The following is a 20,978-nucleotide window of genomic DNA, read 5'->3' as shown; positions in this document are numbered from 1 at the left end:
CTGGTCCTTCAGCTTGACTGTGAGTGGGTGAAAGGAGTTGGGCTTGGAAGGATGAAGTAACAGCTTGGCAAGAAATTCACACAGAAAATGCTTTTTTTCTGAATAAGCCACAACCGTTTGTACCTGTCCATTCAACCAAACCTTTTAGTAACGGGGTTCACCTCCTCAGGGACTGGGTCACTCGGATAACTGCCTTCCTTCCCTTCCAGCTCATGTTGAACATCATTTTTACTCCAGATCTTCCAGTGAACTCTCCTCATAGGCAATTAGACATTCTGTCTGTCCCTCCTAGGCTCAACCACCTCACCCCGCAGCGATCTAGGAAGCCCCCCTCAGAATCAACTCCCCAACTCCTCAGACTCAACCATGATGGTCCTCCCATGCAACATTTGGTGCTGCGGTTTCCCTGCAACTCAGGCCATGCCTCTGCCTCAGGGCCTGTTTAAGACCCCTCTAGGGTTTGAATCAAACCGGAGCTCTAGCCATGACCTGGCCTGCTCCTCCCTCCATCATTTATGCCAGTATTGCAATGGGCCTAAGAGCAGGACTTAAATGATGAAGGCCACAGGGACATAGGTAACTGACTCTTGCAGGTACCTGGGTGTCTGAGCTCTGGAGAGGCAGGGGGTCAGGGAACAGGCAGGTGAACACTGGCCTGAGAGAAGGTGAACAAGATTCAAGTGGCTCTTGTCATTATTGAACTGAAGGGACCCTGGGAAAGACATGTCACCCCTCTTTCCTGAATATCCCCCAAAGCTAGTTTGGCACTTCATCATACACAGTCTTGTAGTCTGGGCTGCTGTGTGTGACTCCAGATCGCTAGACAGCAGGGCCCACGCTACACTTCCACTTCCCCAGCACTCTAAATAGGATGTGTGTGTATGCGGAGAGGGAGGCAGCTGAGAGAAATGCATATGGTAAAGCGTACACATACACTTACAAAGACTATCAGGCTTCATTTAAAAACACCGTACCCTCATTCTGTCCTGAGGGATTAATAGCCCCATTCTATAGATGGAAAAACGGGCTCTAAGAGGTTAAGTAACTGGCCTTGAAATTCACTGTTGTGTTTACAGAGAGGAGAATCTGTACCGGAAAAACCTGAGAAGAGAGATACAGGGTAAACCTGAAGGGGAATTATCAAAGGCAGAAACATGCACAGACGTATACTGGAGGAGTAGGCAGAAGGGAATGGGTGTGAAAGAGAAAAGTGAGTTTGATGTGATGAGATGGGAGGGCTCCTAGTGGGAACTAGAAGGGAAAAGTCAGCAAATAGTTCCAGAAAGACCACAGAAGAAAATCCTGATAGATCAAGGAAGTCCACGCTGGGAAGTCCAGGAAAGCCATGGCTAAGAAAAATAAATCTGCAGTCCTGTGGGCAAGTGGGTTGGGGGTGACAGTGGAGGGAAGGCAGGAAGGCTGCTAGCCCCATCATACCAGACAGGAGACAAATGAAACTGCAGGGGCCCAGTGGGCTAAGAGACGCAGCTCATGTTCTCACAGAACTCACAGCGCTGACTTCAGGTACCTGTGCAGCTGTAGTGATGTGGTGGCAAGTTTAGCATCCCACTTGCCTACACTGTGAGGCAAGCCTTTCTCCTCCAAGGCGTACGATGGCAGACTCAGAACCTCACACATTCCAAATGAACAAAATGTGTAAATTACAATGCGGAGTTCCAGCATGGCGCTTGCAAGACAGTAGTTGAGCAGTGTATCTCTGATAATATAGATTTAGATCACAATCCATTTCTCTCTGCTGTCCTTCCACTTCAATCTCTGAACCTAATGAAACGATCAGATGTCATGACAATTAATGGAACTTTCTATGAGAAGCCCCTTTGATGGACCATGCTCTTCTCTGCAATCAAGCTGATAAAATATGAATGAGGGGAATACCGACAGTGGAGGCGGCTCAAAATCAAAGCAAGAAACGAACCCTAATCTAGCCATGAATCTGTGCCCTGGGACACAGGCAGGGCATTCTTTGAGCAGGTCGTTAGTCATCCTTAAAGTCACTAACCCCAGCTGCTTCACAGGGTGGCTGTGAGAGGACCCCATCTGAAAACCTTCTGTTGTACTTCACAAGCACGGAACATAAAACGTGCTTTTGTTTTTGCTAGACTATTGTCCCCAACTCCACTGTAAGAAAGTGGCTGTTGTCCTCAGCCACCTACACACCAGTGTTTGCTCCAGGCTTCGCACAGAGCAGTTACTCACTGTAGCAGGGATCCTAGGTGAAGGGGGTAGGTATGAACTCCTGAAACTTGAGCAGAGGTTCCCTGAGGCAAAGAACTCTGGCCTAGTCAAGTTGTCCTGCTTCCTGTTCACTGTGGCAGCAGCATTTCTGTTCCTGCTTTGCCATCTCCACCTCTGGTTTGCCCAGCACTCTCCCTTTGGGTGGCGTGATCTTTACTTTGGCCATATGTATAGCTGAGGTGCTTCTTCGGTAGGGACTGTCACCAGGGCACCAATGCTGTAGTCTCACTGTTCCACTGTGCCTCAGAAGCCTGTTTTGCCTGTTAAGTTTTCCTCCCAGCCAGTCGTCTTGGAGTCAGACCCAAAGCTGGGCCTTCTGGTTTGCCCTCTCTTGACTCCGGCCTGGGGAATGGTTAGCAAGGAAAAGGGAGTGTCAGGACATGTCCACAAATGCTGGAAAATCACCAACCACCACCCCTTCTCAGTATTAGCATGCTGAGTCCTAAAAAACGTCACAAACTCATATATATATATATATATATATATATATATATATATATATATATATATATATATTCTTTTTTAACCAGTAGAGACAGAGCTGGACAGAGAAGCCTCTGAAGCTGTCAGAAGGCATAGAGCACACCCACACTACAATTTTAATATCTGGTTTGCTTAGATGTCAGTGAACTGCACCCCCGCTCCCACCAAGTGCCTTAAGTTCAATTTTAGCTGTCATTTGAGAAGAGCTTTGAATTGGAGCTAAATAATAACACTTAGCATATATGTCAGGCACCTTGCTAAGAACTTTTCATGGATTAGTTCACTTAATCCTCACAAGTTCTGAGATAGACATCATTATTATTCCTTTTAACAGATGAAGAAGTGAAGGTTCAGACAAGTAACTTGACAAAGATCAAGGGTTTGGCATGGTCAGTCTGGGATCTGAGGTCAGGACTAAGGTCAAGGTCAAGGCTCTTAACTTGCACAAGGCTGTACTGCCTGTCTCTCTGTACTTCAGGCAGCACCTATGCTTCCACCTGGCTGTCACTCCTCCCACCTCTAAAATGCTCACAAGTGGTCTCCTCCAAACCAGCCTGTCAGAAGACAGAAATACTGGTATGGTTCTGGAAACTGAGGCCTCTGGTAACCCTTCTATAAGCTCATTAACAGTTTCTCCTGTGAGTTGTCGTCAACCTGTGTCTCCCCTCAGCTGGCATACCCACAACCGTATCTGCATGCCAGGTTGGAGGTGGTCCCGAGCCCTGCCTCTGCATTGTATGGCTTCTCCTTTCTTTGCCCTGGGCTCTAGAACAAGGGAGCCAGGCCAATGGTATTCCTTTCCGGTCCACTTTGCTGAGCACCAAAGTATTTTCACCTGGATACCAGAAAGGTAAGACTCAGGAGAGCTCTGTGTTGTTCGCCACTGAATCCTCAAGAGTGCCTAGCATGTAGCAGGTACGCAATAGTTGTTGATGAACCTAGTGAATGGGGTAATGGAAGAATGAGATTACTGAATTGCTGACTGCCAAGTATGCAGCAGATTATTATATGGGTTATGTAAAAGTGAACTGTGTGCTACCATAGCTTTATGTTTTCCAGAAATAGGAGACATCAAGCTAAAAGACAGACTGAAGAATCCAAAGCAAGAGGGGAAAAAAATTCAGTTTAAAAACTAGGGGATGGGGCAGGGGAAGAAACAGCACATTCCATAGACTTCACCATTCCCCACTCCCAAACAAATATTACCAAACACATGTTCAAACTGAGAAAAAGCATTTTTAATAACACACACATACATTCATGGGACTTTAAACAAGATGTAGTAAAAAAATCTTTAAAAAAAAAAAAAAGGAAAGAGGAAAAGAAATCTGCATTTACTTTTGAACTGCCTAAGAGCTGGTGGATTAACTCACTGACAGGACTGCCCAGGGAAAACAAATGCACAGATAATGAGGTGCACCAACACTGTTAATGAGTAAGAAATAACAACCACGGTTCATGCTCTACATGCCCAGCCACCGGTACCCTAATCTTGCCTCCTTAGAGACAAACCAGGACAGTCCCTTCCCTAATTTTCCAACTCAGTCACTTGTTAATGGGTCACCTCTTAAATTTTTTATTTTTAAATTTAAAAATTACCCTTGGTTTAAAGACTCCACACATTATTACTGGCCAGTCCCCACCAACTATACTTGTTTTGATAGAAATAAAAATGCAAATGCTCTAACTGAGCCTGGATGACAACACATCTTTATCTCTCTTTTACATCTGGGGAGATTTTTGTGAAGTCAAAAGCAAGCTATTATTTGTACTGCAAAACAAAACCAAACGCCAACCTTCTGAAAGGTGACAAAGGCACCACTGCCATCAGGAGATAGGAAATGTACAAATGCTGTTACTTTACTGCTACATAGATGCGTTTTGTGCACAGAGAGCCTCTTCACTTAACATGATATAACGAATAGAATTATTATTTTCTGATAATGAGAAAAACAGTTTAGAAAAGGCAAACAGTTACACACAAAAGCATAAACACTTACAAGTACCTTAATTTTTAGCTTGCAAGAAGGGTAATAAGTTTGACATACATATCCAGAAAATTAGACAAGATTATTTTTGGCACAGTAATATTGCCAAACACACCACCACTCAGTGCAAGCTTTGTTTGCCAAGTCCCAAAAGTGGCCTGACATTCTCTGTGCAATGAACATCTTCTCCCCCGCTACCATCCCATTCGCTGGGCAACAACAGCAGGAGGGAGACAAAACATGGGGACTCAAGAGGGAGAAGGATAATCCTTGATTTGGGAGAAAAGTCACGGGCTACTTGTGCTAGAAGAGAATCACAGGATTTGTATGAGAACCCAATGCAAATACTGACTGGAGTATGACCTGGAGATGGAGATATCTAACCAGAGTCATAAATACAAGGGCCCAAACCGATGTCTGGCCATTTTTAAAGGGACAGATGAAGTCTTTTTCTCTAATGAAGAAAGGCAATTAAAAATAGAGACTTTTCTTATTGGAACTGCTAAATAAAAATGTATCAAAGTGGTTTTAAATTTGATGAGCAGTTATCTGTTGAAACTGCGATACAAAAGGGTCACTTAAAAAAAAAACCTGAATAACCCACTTGTCCCCCCGTCAATGTACACGATTAGAAAATATTTACACACTGTAATTACAAGCAATATAAGCAGTATTTTATACTTTGAGATTTTGTACACTTTACACAATGCAAAATGAGAAAAATATGAACACTTATAAAATTACACACAAATAATGTATCTACAAAGTATTAAATTACAAAGAGTGAAAGCCCCCATTGTTGGGCAGATAGATGCCAGAGTTTCAAGCTTCTGTCAAATAGAACTCTTTGTATCTATCTCATTAACCATAAGTGGCATTTTCTAATAATACCCTTGAGAGGTAGTATCAAGATAATAATATTCTTACCAGTAAACTCAACACAGAATAAAACTTTTGTTGGTCTGACTCTTGGAGCCTCATTCAGCTGGGGTTCTTGGGAACTGGATTTACTAAGTCTTCCCTATAAAATCTCTAACTGCTCAATGCCTGACATGGGCTCAAAAGTTACAATTTATACTATTGTAAATGATAAATTTAAGATAAAATGCTTTTTTCTCCTAAGCCTCAATTTAGAGGTAGAAAGCTATTTTGTCAAAATTTATTTTCTCCCCTCTCAAATCATAAACGCGCAGTCCAATTCCCTTCCTCTCCATCGTCCTTCCCCCACCACAACTGGAGACATGAGAATGCTCAGGAAAGCAGTGTCATCCAAGTCAACATTGAAAGAAAAAAGTTGGCATTTTCATTCAAGAAACAAACCGTCCTAAAAGGACAATCAACAAAAGAATTTTTCAGTTAGCTAGTAAGAGTCTATTACTACCAAAGGCTTCAAAGGGCCCTTGGGCTAAGATCAGCATGTGCACTTCTACTAACCCTCCACCATTTAAACCAAAGGATGGCTTTCCAGTGTTTAAGAATTTAGAGCAGCTGTGGTTTTCAAGTGCAACAACTTTAAAATACAAGCACACACAACGTGTGCAATATTCCAAAGAATAAACTCCATCCAGGTCTCTACCAAGCTCATATACTCATGAAAAGTAAGGTTTTTGGAAACTTGTCCAGATCGTTAAGCTTCTATAATATAGACTTCTGTAATATGGCTAACCAAGGGCCAGAATTCTAAGATTTAGCCAAGGATCTAAGATTTAACCAGTATTTAAAAAATATATATACACTTAAAAGGAATCCAAAACAAACGGCATATGAATGTTTTGGCATAAAAACGGAGATACTATTTTATAGCTTAACTTCTTCCCCTTAAGGAGGATCTAACACTATACCAAATTTGTGTTTCTCAACTCTTTAAATGTATTTTAAAAACCTAACAGATTTATAATCTTGAATAGTGAAGGAAAATGTATGGATTGAAATCTCCCTGTGGTTTATAGGAGTTACAGAAAAGATTTATCCTTTTTGTTATTAAACTCAGTTCTAAGATTTCTTTTTGAGTCCTAAAATAACCAAGAGAAAATTAAACTCAACTGGAACTTGGTCTTGATTTCCATGTCCAACTGCTCAAGTTGGTCCAAACCCTTTCCTACATATTTCCTGTGATTATCCAAGTGCCATAAATACAATCCAAAAAAAAAAAAAAAAAAAAAAAGGATAACTGGCTTACAATTTAACAAGAGCAGTTAATAGGGGCAGATTCGACATGCAACTATTAGCTGCTTCTACCCCTCCCCTCTTGTTATAGGATTCTGCTCTTTTTAAAAGGCCAGTTGCCTTAAAATTAAGCAGATCACGTTTCATGTCTGCTTCAGAAACGGCAATTTCTTCATTACCAGCTTCATACTAGACATTCAAGTGGCACATTGCAGCGCATTTTCTAAGCATTCCACTGGAGTCTGTAGTATTCTTTCTACTCCTCTAGGAAAAACTCTTATTGAATTTCTCTTGGTTCATATTTTTGCTGCTTCAACTCCTGTTAAGAATCTGGTACCCAGAAGTCATGAAGCTGCCCCTAGAAAAGGGAAGGGGGGGGGGGGAAACAGGACAAAGTGAAGTCAGATTATGAATTAATCCTTATAAAACTAACCATCAAACAGGCTTTTGATAAAAAAAGCAGTAACATCTTTATATTGTATGTTTCTCTGAAAATTTATGGTAATCGATTTTCACATTTTGTGGTCTAACTTTAAATTAAAAAAAGTATAAAATAAAAGCAAGATGTTTTCCTCACCAACACCTGTGTGGAGAATCACATTTGAGAAGATTAAGTAAAATGTTAGGCTGACTAATATAAAAGTTTTGGTATTAAATTCTTTTGTTTTAATTCCACATTAGCAAAGATGGCCAGCCTAAAATCTTTCGCGATTAGAAACCGAAACAACAACAACAAAACATTCATCAGCTTAAGATTTCTCAAAGGTTTCTTCTCTAACAGAGCATGCGTATCTTATGAAGGGCAACTACAGCAAAAGAGTTAAAATACAAAATACAGAGATTACTTTTCTTAATTAATCTTCACTGTTCCTGTTGCTTTGATATAAAATATAAACAACTGCTAGGTCCTAGCTACTGAAATTATGGTCCCTGGACCAGAAGCACTGCCATCTATCTGAGAACCTGTGAGAAACGCAGCATCTCTCAGGTCCCACTCCACACCTATCAAGTCAAAATCTGCATTTCAGCAAGTTGATGCCTGTGCATATTAGAATTTGAGAAATCACATTTTTATTTATTTTTAACGTATTAAAAAAATGTTTATTTTGAGAGAGGGAGAAAGCACGTGCGCACAAGTGGGTCAAGGGCAAAGAGAGACAGAGGGAGAGAGAAAATCTTAAGCAGGTTCTGTGCTATCAGCGCAGAGCTCCTAGCGGGGCTTGATTCCTCAAACCATGAGATCATGACTGGAGCTGAAATCAAGAGTTGCATGTTCGGGGCGCCTGGGTGGCGCAGTCGGTTAAGCGTCCGGCTTCAGCCAGGTCACGATCTCGCGGTCTGTGAGTTTGAGCCCCGCATCGGGCTCTGGGCTGATGGCTCAGAGCCTGGAGCCTGTTTCCGATTCTGTGTCTCCCTCTCTCTCTGCCCCTCCCCCATTCATGCTCTGTCTCTCTCTGTCCCAAAAATAAATAAACGTTGAAAAAAAAAAAAATTAAAAAAAAAAAAAAAAAAAAAAAAGAGTTGGATGTTCAACCAATTGAGCCACCCAGGTGCTCCGAGAAGCATCATTTTAGACAACAACGTATCAGTTAGTTTGTATGTAAAAGGCAAATTTACAGTATGGCAAATTTAATACCAGGTGCTTATGCCCCTCTTAAGCAAAGTCCCCTTAGATATGACACTAAAAGCCTAAGTAACAAAAGGAAAAATAATAAAACTGGACCTCATCACAGTTAAAAAACTTTTGTTCTAACAAGTGATACCATCAAGGCAATGAAAAGACAACACAAAGAACTGGTGAATATATTTGCAAATTATATACTTAACAAGGGATTTGTCTTTGGAACAAATGGAGAATTCTTTTTCTTTTTTTTTGAACTTTTAAGTCTATTTATTTTTGAGGGAGACAGAGACAGCGTGAGCAGGGGAGGGGCAGAGAGAGAGGAAGAGCGAGAGAAAATCCCAAGCAGGCTCTGCACTGTCAGCGCAGAGCCCGATGCGGAGCTCGGACTCACAAAACTGTGAGATCATGACCTAAGCTGAAACTGAGAGTCGAAAGCTTAACCAACTGAGCCACCCAGGCACCCCCAATTTTTTTTAAGTTTATTTATTTATTTTGAGAAAGAGAGAATGAGCTGGGGAGAGGGGCAGAGAGAGAGGATCCCAAGCAGGCTCTGCACCATCAGTGCAGAGCCCGATGAACAATTCAAACTCATGAACTATGAGATCATGAACTATGACCTGAGCCGAAATCAAGAGTTGGATGCTTAACCAATTGAACCACCCAGGTGCCCCAAAAACAGATGGAGAATTCTTACAATTCAATAATAAAAAGATAAAAACCCAATTAAAAAACAAGCAAAGGATTTCAACAGACATTTCTCCAAGGAAGCTACATGAATGGACAACAAGCATACGAAATGTGAATCAAAACCACAAGGAGATTCTACTGTTTAACACCTTACTATGGCTATAATAAAAAACAACAGATAACAACAAGTGCCAGCACGAAAGCGGAGAACTTAGAAACCTCATACATTCTGGTAGCAATGTAAAATGGTGCACTTTGGAAAACAGTCCGGCAATTCCTCAGAGCATTTAACACAGAATTACCATATGACTCAGCAATTACATTTCCAGGTATACACCCCAGATCTTTTCATTTGAAAACATGTTCACAAAAACCTGTGTAAAGTTATTCATGGAAGTATTATTCAGAATAGCCAGGAAGTGGAAACAACTCAAATGTTCATCTAAAAAGTGGATAAATCAAATGAGATATATCCATACAATGGAATATTATTTGGCAATAGAAGGGACATATGTGGTAGCTGGATTCACCTAACAGGTTGTGAAAGAAGCCAGTCATAAAAGACCAGCCAGTATATCATTTCACATCCATGAGATGTGAAGAATAGGCAAATCTATACAGACAGAAAGAGCAGTGGTTGTCTTAAGGCTTGGGAAGAGTTGGTAATAGAAATTCAGGTGGTTGGGGAATGGGCAGTGACTGCTAATGGGTTCTGGGATTTCTTTTTAGAGTAACAAAAATGTTTTAAAGTATATTAAAAATTTGGTAGTGATGGTTACACCACTCAGTACATATACTAAAGACCACTTTAAATGAGTGAAATGTATGATACGTGAATTTTATCTCAGTAAAACTGTAAAGAAAAATGCTCCTGAAGAAATAACCCCCTTTTGATGCAATGTAACATTTTAAAATGGGCTCAATAGTCTCTGGAAATAAATTAATATAAAGCAAACAAAAACTAAAAAACATATACACACTACTATATGGGAGTTTTCAGTTTATCTTAAGATACCAAGAAGCAAGTGCTCTGTCATATTTTTTACGAACAGTATGAAGAAATGCCATTTAGCAAAACTACTACGAATAAAATAAAATTGTTTAATAAAATGACACCTGAGTAGGCCGACAGTTCTGGATTATTTCCTGCCATTTTCCATGTATCCTGGCAACCAGGTCTTTTACCTTAAAACATCAAAAAGGGGAAAAGGGATCAGATCAAAACATTCTTAACTAAAATCAATTTAATGTTTTATACAAATTATCTGATAGTTATGACAGGCCCACACCCAACAATTCAACTTAATTTTGTCAAGAAAGAGAAAATAAACTACTCATCTTCTGGCTTTCAAATCATAGTGATTAATAAGACTTTTCTTGATCACCATAATCTAAATTACCGAATGCTTAAGACTCTATTCTCCCATTAGTTACCAAAGATCATCCAGAGAAAAACATATTCCCTGCCTTCAAGACACTTATATTTTCAACATGCTGGCTTTTGAACACCCACATAGAGAAGCTGAAGTGTGGGCTTTGTTATAGGCCCGAAGACTTTGGCTGTTCCCTGCCTTTCCAACTTCTATTTGAAAGACTTGAGGCCGGGGCGCCTGGGTGGCGCAGTCGGTTAAGCGTCCGACTTCAGCCAGGTCACGATCTCGCGGTCCAGGAGTTTGAGCCCCGCGTCAGGCTCTGGGCTGATGGCTCAGAGCCTGGAGCCTGTTTCCGATTCTGTGTCTCCCTCTCTCTCTGCCCCTCCCCCGTTCGTGCTCTGTCTCTCTCTGTCCCAAAAATAAATAAACGTTGGAAAAAAAAAAAAATTGAAAGACTTGAGGCCACAAAAATGGTTGTCATTTGCTCCTTTCCACATATTGGAACATCCAAGATTCACTGTTACGTCTCTCTAGGTATCTGCAAAGTACTATGAATCTTATTATTATTTTTTAACATTTTTTTCACGTTTATTCATTTTTGAGAGAGAAAGACAGAGGACGAGTGGGGGAGGGGAAGAGAGAGAGAGAGGGAAACACAGAATACGAAGCAGGTTTCAGGCTCCAAGCTGTCAGCAAGAGCCCAATGCGGGGCTTGGACCCACGTCGAGGTAACAGACTGAGCCACCCAGGCACCCCTATTATTATTTTTTAAATGCTTATTCATTTTTGAGAGACAGAAAGAGACAGAGAGAGCGCACGCGAGTGCGTTCGAGCATGCCCCAGTGGGGGAGGGGCAGTGAGGATCTGAAGCAGGTTCTGTGTTGATAGTAGACAGCCTGATGTGAGGCTCGAACTGACAAATCATGAGATCATGACCTGAGCCGAGCTGAAGTCGGATACTTAACCAACTGAGCCACCCAGGCGTCGCTATGAATCCTCTTTAAGTACCAAGTATATTCCTGCATTTGAAGGTTTAGTAAGACTGTCTGATAGTCAAACTTTTCAACCGCTCTAGAGATACTCAATAAGCTCTTAAACATAATTGCTTGAGAAAAATGTTTTCAACAAGTCAGGAATTTTATAGCTGCTTTAAGGTCTGTTTCCCCCCACTTCCCCTTTAGAGTTCGGCAGATTCAGTTTCTCTAAAACAATCACCTTTTCTACTACGGGCTGTGAAGAGGCAACTTCTCAGCAGAACCATCCTCTGAAGCAATTTCCATACATCTCTGTGCTCTCTCCACTCTTAAGTAAGAGAAGCCCTGGCACCAGTCTATCCTGACCCTTGGCTTTAAGAAACAGAAAACTTGGGTGGTCCTCTTTCCTCTTTTGGCATATCTGTCAGCAACAGCCACTACCACCAAGTTTTACGGGCCAGTAACTCGAGTCAATGTTCAAAAGCATGTGCTTCTCTGAAACTACGGTTTCCGCTCTAAGGCAAAGAGCTATCCCCTACATATTTCTGAAAATCTGCAATCTGATACAACTTCATTAGCTGCTCATCTTTGTATTTAACTTAAATCTACTAAAATAAATACACATACCGAATCCAAACAGGCATTGTTGAAATGGTTAAACTTTACAGCTAATTAATGTAAGATATAAAGTTACAAAGCTGAAACTTCACATTTAATGATTTATCTAAACACAGTGGCAAAACAACCCCCACAGCTTTACATTACAAATGCTAAAAGGTGATTTGGAATAAAAAAAAATCCTTAGAAGAAAAAGCTTTAAAAAAAAGTATTACTTATTTTTGTTTTGGAAAAAACCGTCAAATCATTTTATTAACACTAAAGTTGCTTTCCTAACTCCATTATCATATTCTGCTTTTCTAGTGTCTTTGAATATACTAAATTTTTTTTTTTAATTTTTTTTTCAACGTTTTTTATTTATTTTTGGGACAGAGAGAGACAGAGCATGAACGGGGGAGGAGCAGAGAGAGAGGGAGATACAGAATCGGAAACAGGCTCCAGGCTCCGAGCCATCAGCCCAGAGCCCGACGCGGGGCTCCAACTCCCGGACCGCGAGATCGTGACCTGGCTGATGTCGGACGCTTAACCGACTGCGCCACCCAGGCGCCCCGAATATACTAAATTTTTAAGAAAAAAGTTTATTACCAAGCTTACTGAACCTTTTCCATCCTAGAGCTCAGACTGGGTGATGTAGAACTGAGAAATCTGAAGAATCCTTTTTAATATATCCTCTAATGGAGCATTCAAAGAATAACAGCTAACCTATTTCTTCTCTATGAACAAAAGTTTTCAACCATCACAAAACTTTATAACCACTTTTAAAACATATATTTATTTAAACAATGCTTTTAACCCTTGAAACTCACTTAAGCATAAAAGTCTTAATTTGTACAATAGGACAAAAGCTAATAAATTTCATTAGAACTGAAGAATTTTCTCCTTAGCTGTCAGGAGCTTTAGAATAGAGAGTATAGTAAAATGAAAAATGTATTTGTTTCCAGATTTTTTTTCCTTTTATTTTTTGAAGTAATCTCTACACTTGGGATACCTGCGTAGCTCAGTCAGTTAAGCATCTGACTCTTGATTTTGGCTCAGGTCATGATATTGCCATTCATGAGTTTGAGCCCCTTGTTGGGTTTTGCTTGGGATCCTCTTTTCCTTTCTCCCTGCCCCTCCCCTGCTTTCTCTCTCTCAAAAACAAACTTAAAAAAAAAAGTAACCTTAACACTCATTGTGGGGCTCAAACTCACGACCCCGAGATTAAGAGTTGCATTGCTCTATGGACTGAGCCAGCCAGGCGCCCTTCCTTTCATTTTTAATCTAGTTAGAAGTACTTAGTAGAAGCTTCTACTGACTTCTGTTATTAAAAGAGAAAGTCATATTTCCCATCTTATGTGTACTTTTTTTTTTTTTTTCAACGTTTATTTATTTTTGGGACAGAGAGAGACAGAGCTTGAACGGGGGAGGGGCAGAGAGAGAGGGAGACACAGAATCGGAAACAGGCTCCAGGCTCCAAGCCATCAGCCCAGAGCCTGATGCGGGGCTCGAACTCCCGGACCGCGAGATCGTGACCTGGCTGAAGTCGGACGCTTAACTGACTGCGCCGACAGGCGCCCCTGTGTACTTTTTTTTTTAAAGAGAGGCTTATATGTTTCTTTTCCTGAAATATTAACATAATCAAGGTTCAACAACAAAACCTAACAATTCTTTGAAAAACACACTTACCTTAGTTCTATAAAACAGTCTTGCATCTTCCCTAATGTCACACTTAACATGCTTTTCCAAAGCCCCACAGAGATGCACGAAGTGTTTCTGTGCAAAACAAGCATGAGGAATGAAAACAAGTCTGAAGCATTGTAAATTAACAAAGAGATTATGCCGTTAGAACAAAAACCATTTAAAAATCTGTCATTAACTAGTTAGTGACTTTTGATGTTAACCATCCAACTTAATAGCAGTCGTATCAGTGAAAATAGTAACTGCCACAACAGTAAGACTGTCAAGGTTTACTCCAAGTTGACATAAAAATATACACAAAAATGAAAGTTGTTTTGCTGTATACTAAGCTACACTAATGAAAAATTAATGCTAGAGCTCAGACTATGAAGTAATAATGCTCAGAAATTTGGAGTCCTTTTTTTCTAACACATTCTGTAATTGAATATTCAAATAACAGCTAACTTACTTTTTCTCTATGAACAATACAAGCTTTAAAAGTACTTTTTTGAAAAATTAAGTGTCTTAAGTTTTAGAAATGTATAGGCCAAAAGAGTCATTGTCATATATACACTAAAGTTGAATATACTAAGGTGAGAATGTAAATGGACACTTTTGGAAGGGAAATATTATAACCACTATCTTATAATAATTAAAATTTGAAAAATTTACAACCTTTGATCTAGCAATTCTAATTCTAGTAATTTATCCTATAGAAATGCTTATATAGGTTGGTAGAGATCTACAAATAAGCATGTTCACGTTAGTACTGGTATAATCACAAAGAGTATAATGTTCATCAAAAAGCTTTTGAAGTACTACCGTTATCAGACAGAAGTGCTAATATCTTAAGGCAAAAAAAAGTAAGTTGCAAATATGAACAGTATGACTCCATTTTTTGTTAAGTATATGCACAAATTATGGAGAAATTTATAGGAGGGCACTGGATTATAGGAGTCTTTCACTTTTTACCTTACATAGTTTTAAAACAGTTGAATTTTTTAACAATAATCACTGCTTCTAATCAGAAAAAAATAATTAAAAAAAATGTGAAGACCATGTAAGAACAATATAGATACATGACAATAGATTCCAACCAGGAGAGCAAACATAATTCTATGTACAATAATGTTTATAAAAATACATGAACCAATCACTGCACAAAGAAGGAAACCATGAATAAAATGAAAAGGCAATCTACTGACTTGTAGAAGATATTTGCAAAGGATATATCTGATAAGGGGTTAGTATTCAAAATATAAAAACGCTGAGAAATAATCCAATTAAAAATGTGCTGAATACCTAAAAAGGCATTTTTCCAAAGACGACATACAGCAAATAGGTACATGAAAAAATGCTGAGTATCATTAATTATCAAAGAAACGCAAATCAAAACCACAATGTGATATCACTTTACACCTGTCAAGAATGGCTAGAATCAAGACAAGAAAAAACAAGTGTTGGTGAGGATGTGGGGAAAAGGAACCCTCACATTGGCAAGAATGTGAAGTGGTGTGGCCACTGTGGAAAACAGTATGGAGGTTCCTCAAAAAATTAAATAGAAATACCACATGATTTAGTTATTCCATTACTGAGAGTATACCAAAGAAAACAAAAACACTAATTTGTTGTTGGTTTGTTTTTGTTTGTTTGTTTTGAGAGAGAGAGAGAGAGAGAGAGAGAGTGGGTGCACAAGCAGGAGAAGGGGGGAGGGAGAGAGGGAGAGAGGGAGAGGGGGAGAGAGAGAGAGAGAGAGAGAGGGAGAGGGGGAGAGAGAGGGAGAGGGGGAGAGAGAGGGAGAGAGAGAGAGAGAGAGAGAGAGAGAGAGAGAGAGAGAGAGAGAGAGAGAGAGAATCCTAAGTAGGCTCCATGCCCAGCACGAAATCATGACCTGAGCTGAAATCAAGAGTTCGACACTTAATGACTAAGCCACTCAGGCACCCCCAAAAACACTAATGTGAGAAAAAAAATGAACTCCTACGTTTACTGCAGCATCATTTACAACAGCCAAGAATGGAAGCAACCCAAGTGTCCAGCAACAGATGAATAAAGAAAATGATATATACACACAATGGAATAGTACTCAGCCATAAAAAAGAATGAGATGTTGCCATCTGAGACAAATGGATGGACCTAGAGGGTATTATGCTAAGTGAAATAAATCATACAGAGAAAGACAAATGCTGTATGACTTCACTTATACATGAAACCTGAAAAACATAACAAATGGATAAAAAAAGCAGAAACAGACCTATAAATACAGTAAAAAAACTAATGGTTGCCAGAGGTAGGAGGGGTGAGAAGATGGGCAAAATGGTTGAAGGGGAGGGGGGAGATACAGGTTTCAAGTTACGGAATGAATAAGTCATGGGGATAAAAGGCACAGCATAGGGAATATACTTAACGGTACCGTAATGGCGCTATGTGGTGACAGATGGTAGCTACACTTGTGGTGAGCACAGCATAATACATAAATCTGTCGAATCACTGCGTCATACACCTGAAACTAATGCAACATTGTGTGTCTACTTAAAAAAAACCAAAAAACAAAACAAACAAACAACAAAAACCAAGAAAACCCCACATCAACCAGTCTCGTGTCCTTTTCACAATGCCTGGAAGGGGGACCTGCATAGCTCAGTTGGTTAAATATCTGACTTTTGCAGTTTGTGCCCCACCTTGGGCTCTCTGCTGTCAGCCTGGAGCCCACTTCAGAGTCTCTCCTAATCTCTGCACTTCCCCTACTCGCATGCGCTCTCTCTCCCTCTCCCAAAAAGAAAAAAATAAACATTAAAAAAAGTAAATAAATATAAAACAGGTTGGAATACCTAGAGTATTCTCTAGGAATACCTAGAGAAACATGAGGACTTAAACAAGAACTTTCTCCAGAAGTACGGATTATGGTAGTTTTGGAAGAACAGAATAATTCAAAATGAAAAGTTTAATGTGGGGGGATAATTAAGAAATGTGTATCTAAAGTAGCCTGACTTACTATCAGTTTAATTCTGAAGGCAAATATTATTTCTAAAGAAAAAGAAAGTGTAGCAGGAAAAGAGACTGGAAGAAACCAGCTTAGAGCTGGCCCATTTGGTGAGCTTGATTATCTTATTAACGTATTACATTGTTGTCAAGTTATGATGGTTAAATTACACTCCAATAAACAGAACTAGCACGTACTGAAAAAAATTCTTGTCAATGATATGGTTGCAAAGCTACGATTACTTCCCTCTTTTCAGCGTACACTGGGATTTCTATAGCAAACTCAAAGTTAACTTTTACCAAGTTTTCTCCTGTGTAAAGAACATTCATTCATTCCATCAATAGTGACACTTATGGAAAACAAAATAGCACTAAAAACTACCTACCCGTTGTCCAGAAGAGAAAGAATGAGAACAACTAACTTCACCAACTAAATGAAGAAGAATGTAGGTCAGATAATATGCCTGTTAGAGAAATAAATAAAACAAACACCCATGAATTTGCTAGCATAGATGTCAGCCCAGTTTACAAGTTAGGAGAGTTGCCCAGGAAGGATTAAGAATTTGCTAAAGTTAACTGAGCTGGTATGTAGGGAAATGCCAACCATTTAGCCTAAGCTTCCTGACTCCTAAGTCAAGTGCGTTCCTTTTACCATCTCCTAACTGCCCTAGTAAAGGACTACAAAAAATACTCCCAGTATTAAATTACCAAAAACCATCCTATAACTTCAGTTCTCAACTCTCAAGGATAGTGGAGTTTCATGACAGCAAAAAGTAAAAAAAAATCATTTACTTTATAACTGTGTTTGCTAGAATGTATCTGAGTCTCTAAATCAGTCTGTAGTTAAAAAGTTGGCATCAGTCATGCTCATATGTATTTTTTTGAAATGACCTAGCCCTGGATACCTGCTTTTCAAGCTCCAAATGAAGGCTATCATCAATAGTGCCATTTGGTTGTTCAGCCCTTTTCTTCAGGACCATTTTCTTCAACAAATCCGACGGTTTCATTTGCACAAGGTAGCGATGTAGGACTGATATCTATTAACAGAAAGAAGAGAAACTGAACAATATGAAGCAATGCAACTGCTCTTTCCCAGTCTACTTTTTTGTCAGTGATCCTCTGTTCATTTGGACTTCTCTAATTTTGCCCCTTTAGCTTTCTTTATAGTCCAGTGATAACGATTCTCCTTTACTTAAAAGTCCTCAATTGCTTAAAAGGGATTTTAAATTAAAAGGTTCAATACTTGTAATGGAGGATAAAAGCTGGAGGAGGAGACTAAATGGCATTACAATGGAGGCAAAAGGGAATGCTTTCTCTGTGAAATTATTTGAAAGTCAGCAAAGCTGAATCTCGTTGTGAAGAGAAGTCACTGAATTCTGAAAAGAATTCTCTTTTGATGGAAGTAGGTATCACTGAAAGGACTGAGAGCTATTTGCCTGGTGGCTCAGAAATGGTCCCCATATATCTGGAATCAAATCGACCAGAACTCTACTATCCCTTTCAATCTCTGTGTCCCTCTGCATCCTGTGCATACTTCTATCATTGTTCTTACTACAATGAACCACAACGGCTGGTTTATTTTGTTTCAACGTAGATTATGTTTTCAAGGGCAGAGTCTCTATCTAACTCATTTTTTCATCCCGAGGACCTGTAGAGAATAGAGTATCTTATACTGAATTGCAGTTCACACAAGAACACATCTAGATCAGATTATACATTGAGTTTTAAAATTCCAACTATGTGTAGGCCCTGTAGCCCCCTTAGTGCTATTAATGTTTGTAAAAAAGCTTTCAGGGCCTCTCAGTGGAGCTTCCAGTGGACACGTTTAAACCCACTCACATATATATGATATATTCAGTACTGAACAAGTACTAGAGGACAACCATGTTTAAGCTTTACAACTTAAAGACTAGTATTAAAACAGGTACAAGATGCAATTAATGTACGGTGGTTCTGCAACTTCTAATCCTGTGACAAAACTGCTAATCTTTTTTTTTTTTAATTTTTTTTTTTTTAATGTTTATTTATTTTTGAGAGAGACAGAGATGGAATGCAAGTGGGTTAGGGGCAGAGAGAGAGGGAGACACAGAATCCGAAGCAGGTTCCAGTCTCTGAGCTGTCAGCACAGAGCCCGACGCGGGGCTCGAACCCACGAGCTGTGAGATCATGACCTGAGCTGAAGTCGGTCGCTCAACCGACTGAGCCATCCAGGCGCCCCAAAACTGCTAATCTTGATAAGGTGAACTAAATAGTCCTATTTATATAGCACATTATGACTTTCCCAGGAGTGTCCACACATTAATTCATCTAATTGTCCACAACCATTCTATATGGTGTTGGGTATGGTATCATCTCCATGTAATGGATCTCATTAGAAAGTACCATTCTAAACATCACATAAAGAGTGTTATGCCTGAGACTTGAGATCTAACCCCTAGAACTTTTGACCTAAGAAACATCAATTTTCCCTACACCTACCCCACTATCTTTCCCATTTGTAAAAAGAAAGCAGAAATATTATTTATACCTGAAGATTACTGGCATTAGGGATATCTTCATGTTTCTCATCCAAAAGCTTTGAAATAATCACTAGGCTGAGGCACTGTCTCAGTTGCCTGGAATTAGAATTCAAAAGTATTTAAAATGCATTTTAATCAACACTGCTTGAGAAGCAATGAGCCAAAAGTTGTTCTTCTAATTGGAAACATAGCTAATGTTTCAAGAGAAGGCAGTACAAGAATGTATAAACTTCAATAGAACAGTAAAATTTTCACGTAAAATATCTGTACGTAAAGTTAGAACTGTGTGAAACTCAGGCAAATCACTAAGAGCTTTTACCTTTGACCATGCTGATTTACTGAGAGAAAACCTATTTTATTGCCCGAATTTATTTTTACTAAAGCAAAAAAAAGAAAAAAAAGAAAAAAGCCAGTTCATTCATTTTCATATGTGCCATCTGTATCTGTATTGTTACAAGCTAAAATTTAAAAAAGAATATTATGGACTGCCTGTCTGGCTCCATTGGTAGAGCATGTGACTCTTAATCTTAGAGTGGTGAGTTCAAGCCCCACGCTGGGCGTGAAGCCTACTTAAAAAAAAAAAAATTCAAGAATATCATAAAATATTTTATTTTATGATAAATAAAATACATAAAATACATAATACATAAAATATTTGAAGTATTAGAGTCAGGCTGTCAATGCCCTTTCCCACAGTTGAATATGAAATAAAAGACTGATCTAACATTCAAAGGAATGATGAAAGGGAATAAAGAACCCCAAAGCATTTCATTAATATAAACATACATTTTTCTTCACGCTTAACTCTCAATTTTCAATACCTTCCACGAGATGTCCAGTTAGGGACCAGCTGTACCAACCACAGAAGGTTGTGGGGATGACTAGACAGTTCATTTATGGCCAGGCAGAGTTCAGGCACCTGAAAACAAAGAATAAGCAAGATTTTTCAAACAGGTCAGTGGAACCAACTTCTAACAGACCATCCACATCCTTTACTGCCTTAATGGAAGCATTATGACAAAAAGCACTCATTTTCAGAAATAGCACGGAGTCTAGAACCTGATAAAACACACACAGTACACGGATTTAGTTTTATTTTAAACTCTAGGACTGAACAGATACATTTAGCAGAATTTCACTTGGCTTTCAGGTTTTGTGCTATACCTCTACCTGTATCTAAACAGTCCTCTGGAAGAATTACAAATCTAAATCTAAACTGATCTAAATACAAATACCATCTTCTAAAGGTGTATAATGAGAGTTGCAGAAGATCACACGTTTCTGACCTGTGTGCTTTCTTGCATTTTAGGGGTCCTCAACTATTTCACAGTATTTAAAGTCTAACAAAATTGCTTCAAAATAATCTCTGAGTAGGGGAGTAAAGTATGGGATGAGGGTAACAGATGAGACAAGGTTGATTATATCTTGTTACTTGTTCAAACTGCGTGATAGGTACTTAGGGGTTTATCATACTCATCTCTCTACTTTTGCACGTTTGAAATTTTCCACCAAAAAAGATTGAAAAATCTAATTTTTAAAAACCTATCAAAAATTATACACGTTTACCCTCAATGTGGCTACAGATGTGCAACTAAAATTTTTATTATATGTGTGACTTTGCTTCATCATTTCATGTAGGGCTCTCCTTGAAGGTC

General features: G+C 39.3%; 1 protein-coding gene across 5 annotated transcripts in view; it reads right to left on the bottom strand.

The window, feature by feature from the left end:
- Positions 1-1,037: 1,037 nt before the first annotated feature.
- The window catches only part of SLF2 (SMC5-SMC6 complex localization factor 2), a 49,711-nt gene continuing 29,770 nt past the window's right edge, over positions 1,038-20,978 (bottom strand). For 4 of the 5 annotated variants that reach the window (XM_003994324.6, XM_011287462.4, XM_019813733.3 and 1 more), the window contains 7 exons: positions 20,145-20,242; positions 19,332-19,419; positions 17,710-17,841; positions 17,191-17,268; positions 13,835-13,921; positions 10,321-10,389; positions 3,956-7,251 (listed from right to left, as the gene is read on the bottom strand). In XM_003994324.6, the coding sequence (XP_003994373.1) occupies positions 7,216-7,251; positions 10,321-10,389; positions 13,835-13,921; positions 17,191-17,268; positions 17,710-17,841; positions 19,332-19,419; positions 20,145-20,242 (588 nt within the window). In that variant the 3' untranslated portion in view covers positions 3,956-7,215. Of the gene's footprint in view, positions 2,599-3,955; positions 7,252-10,320; positions 10,390-13,834; positions 13,922-17,190; positions 17,269-17,709; positions 17,842-19,331; positions 19,420-20,144; positions 20,243-20,978 lie in introns of those variants that run through there. The other variant, XR_006587228.1, reaches the window with a different exon arrangement.

Source organism: Felis catus, chromosome D2 (genome assembly GCF_018350175.1).
Source record: "Felis catus isolate Fca126 chromosome D2, F.catus_Fca126_mat1.0, whole genome shotgun sequence".
NCBI lineage: Eukaryota > Metazoa > Chordata > Mammalia > Carnivora > Felidae > Felis > Felis catus.
Note: the sequence above shows the minus strand (reverse complement) of the source record. Positions and strands in the feature narration are given on the sequence as shown.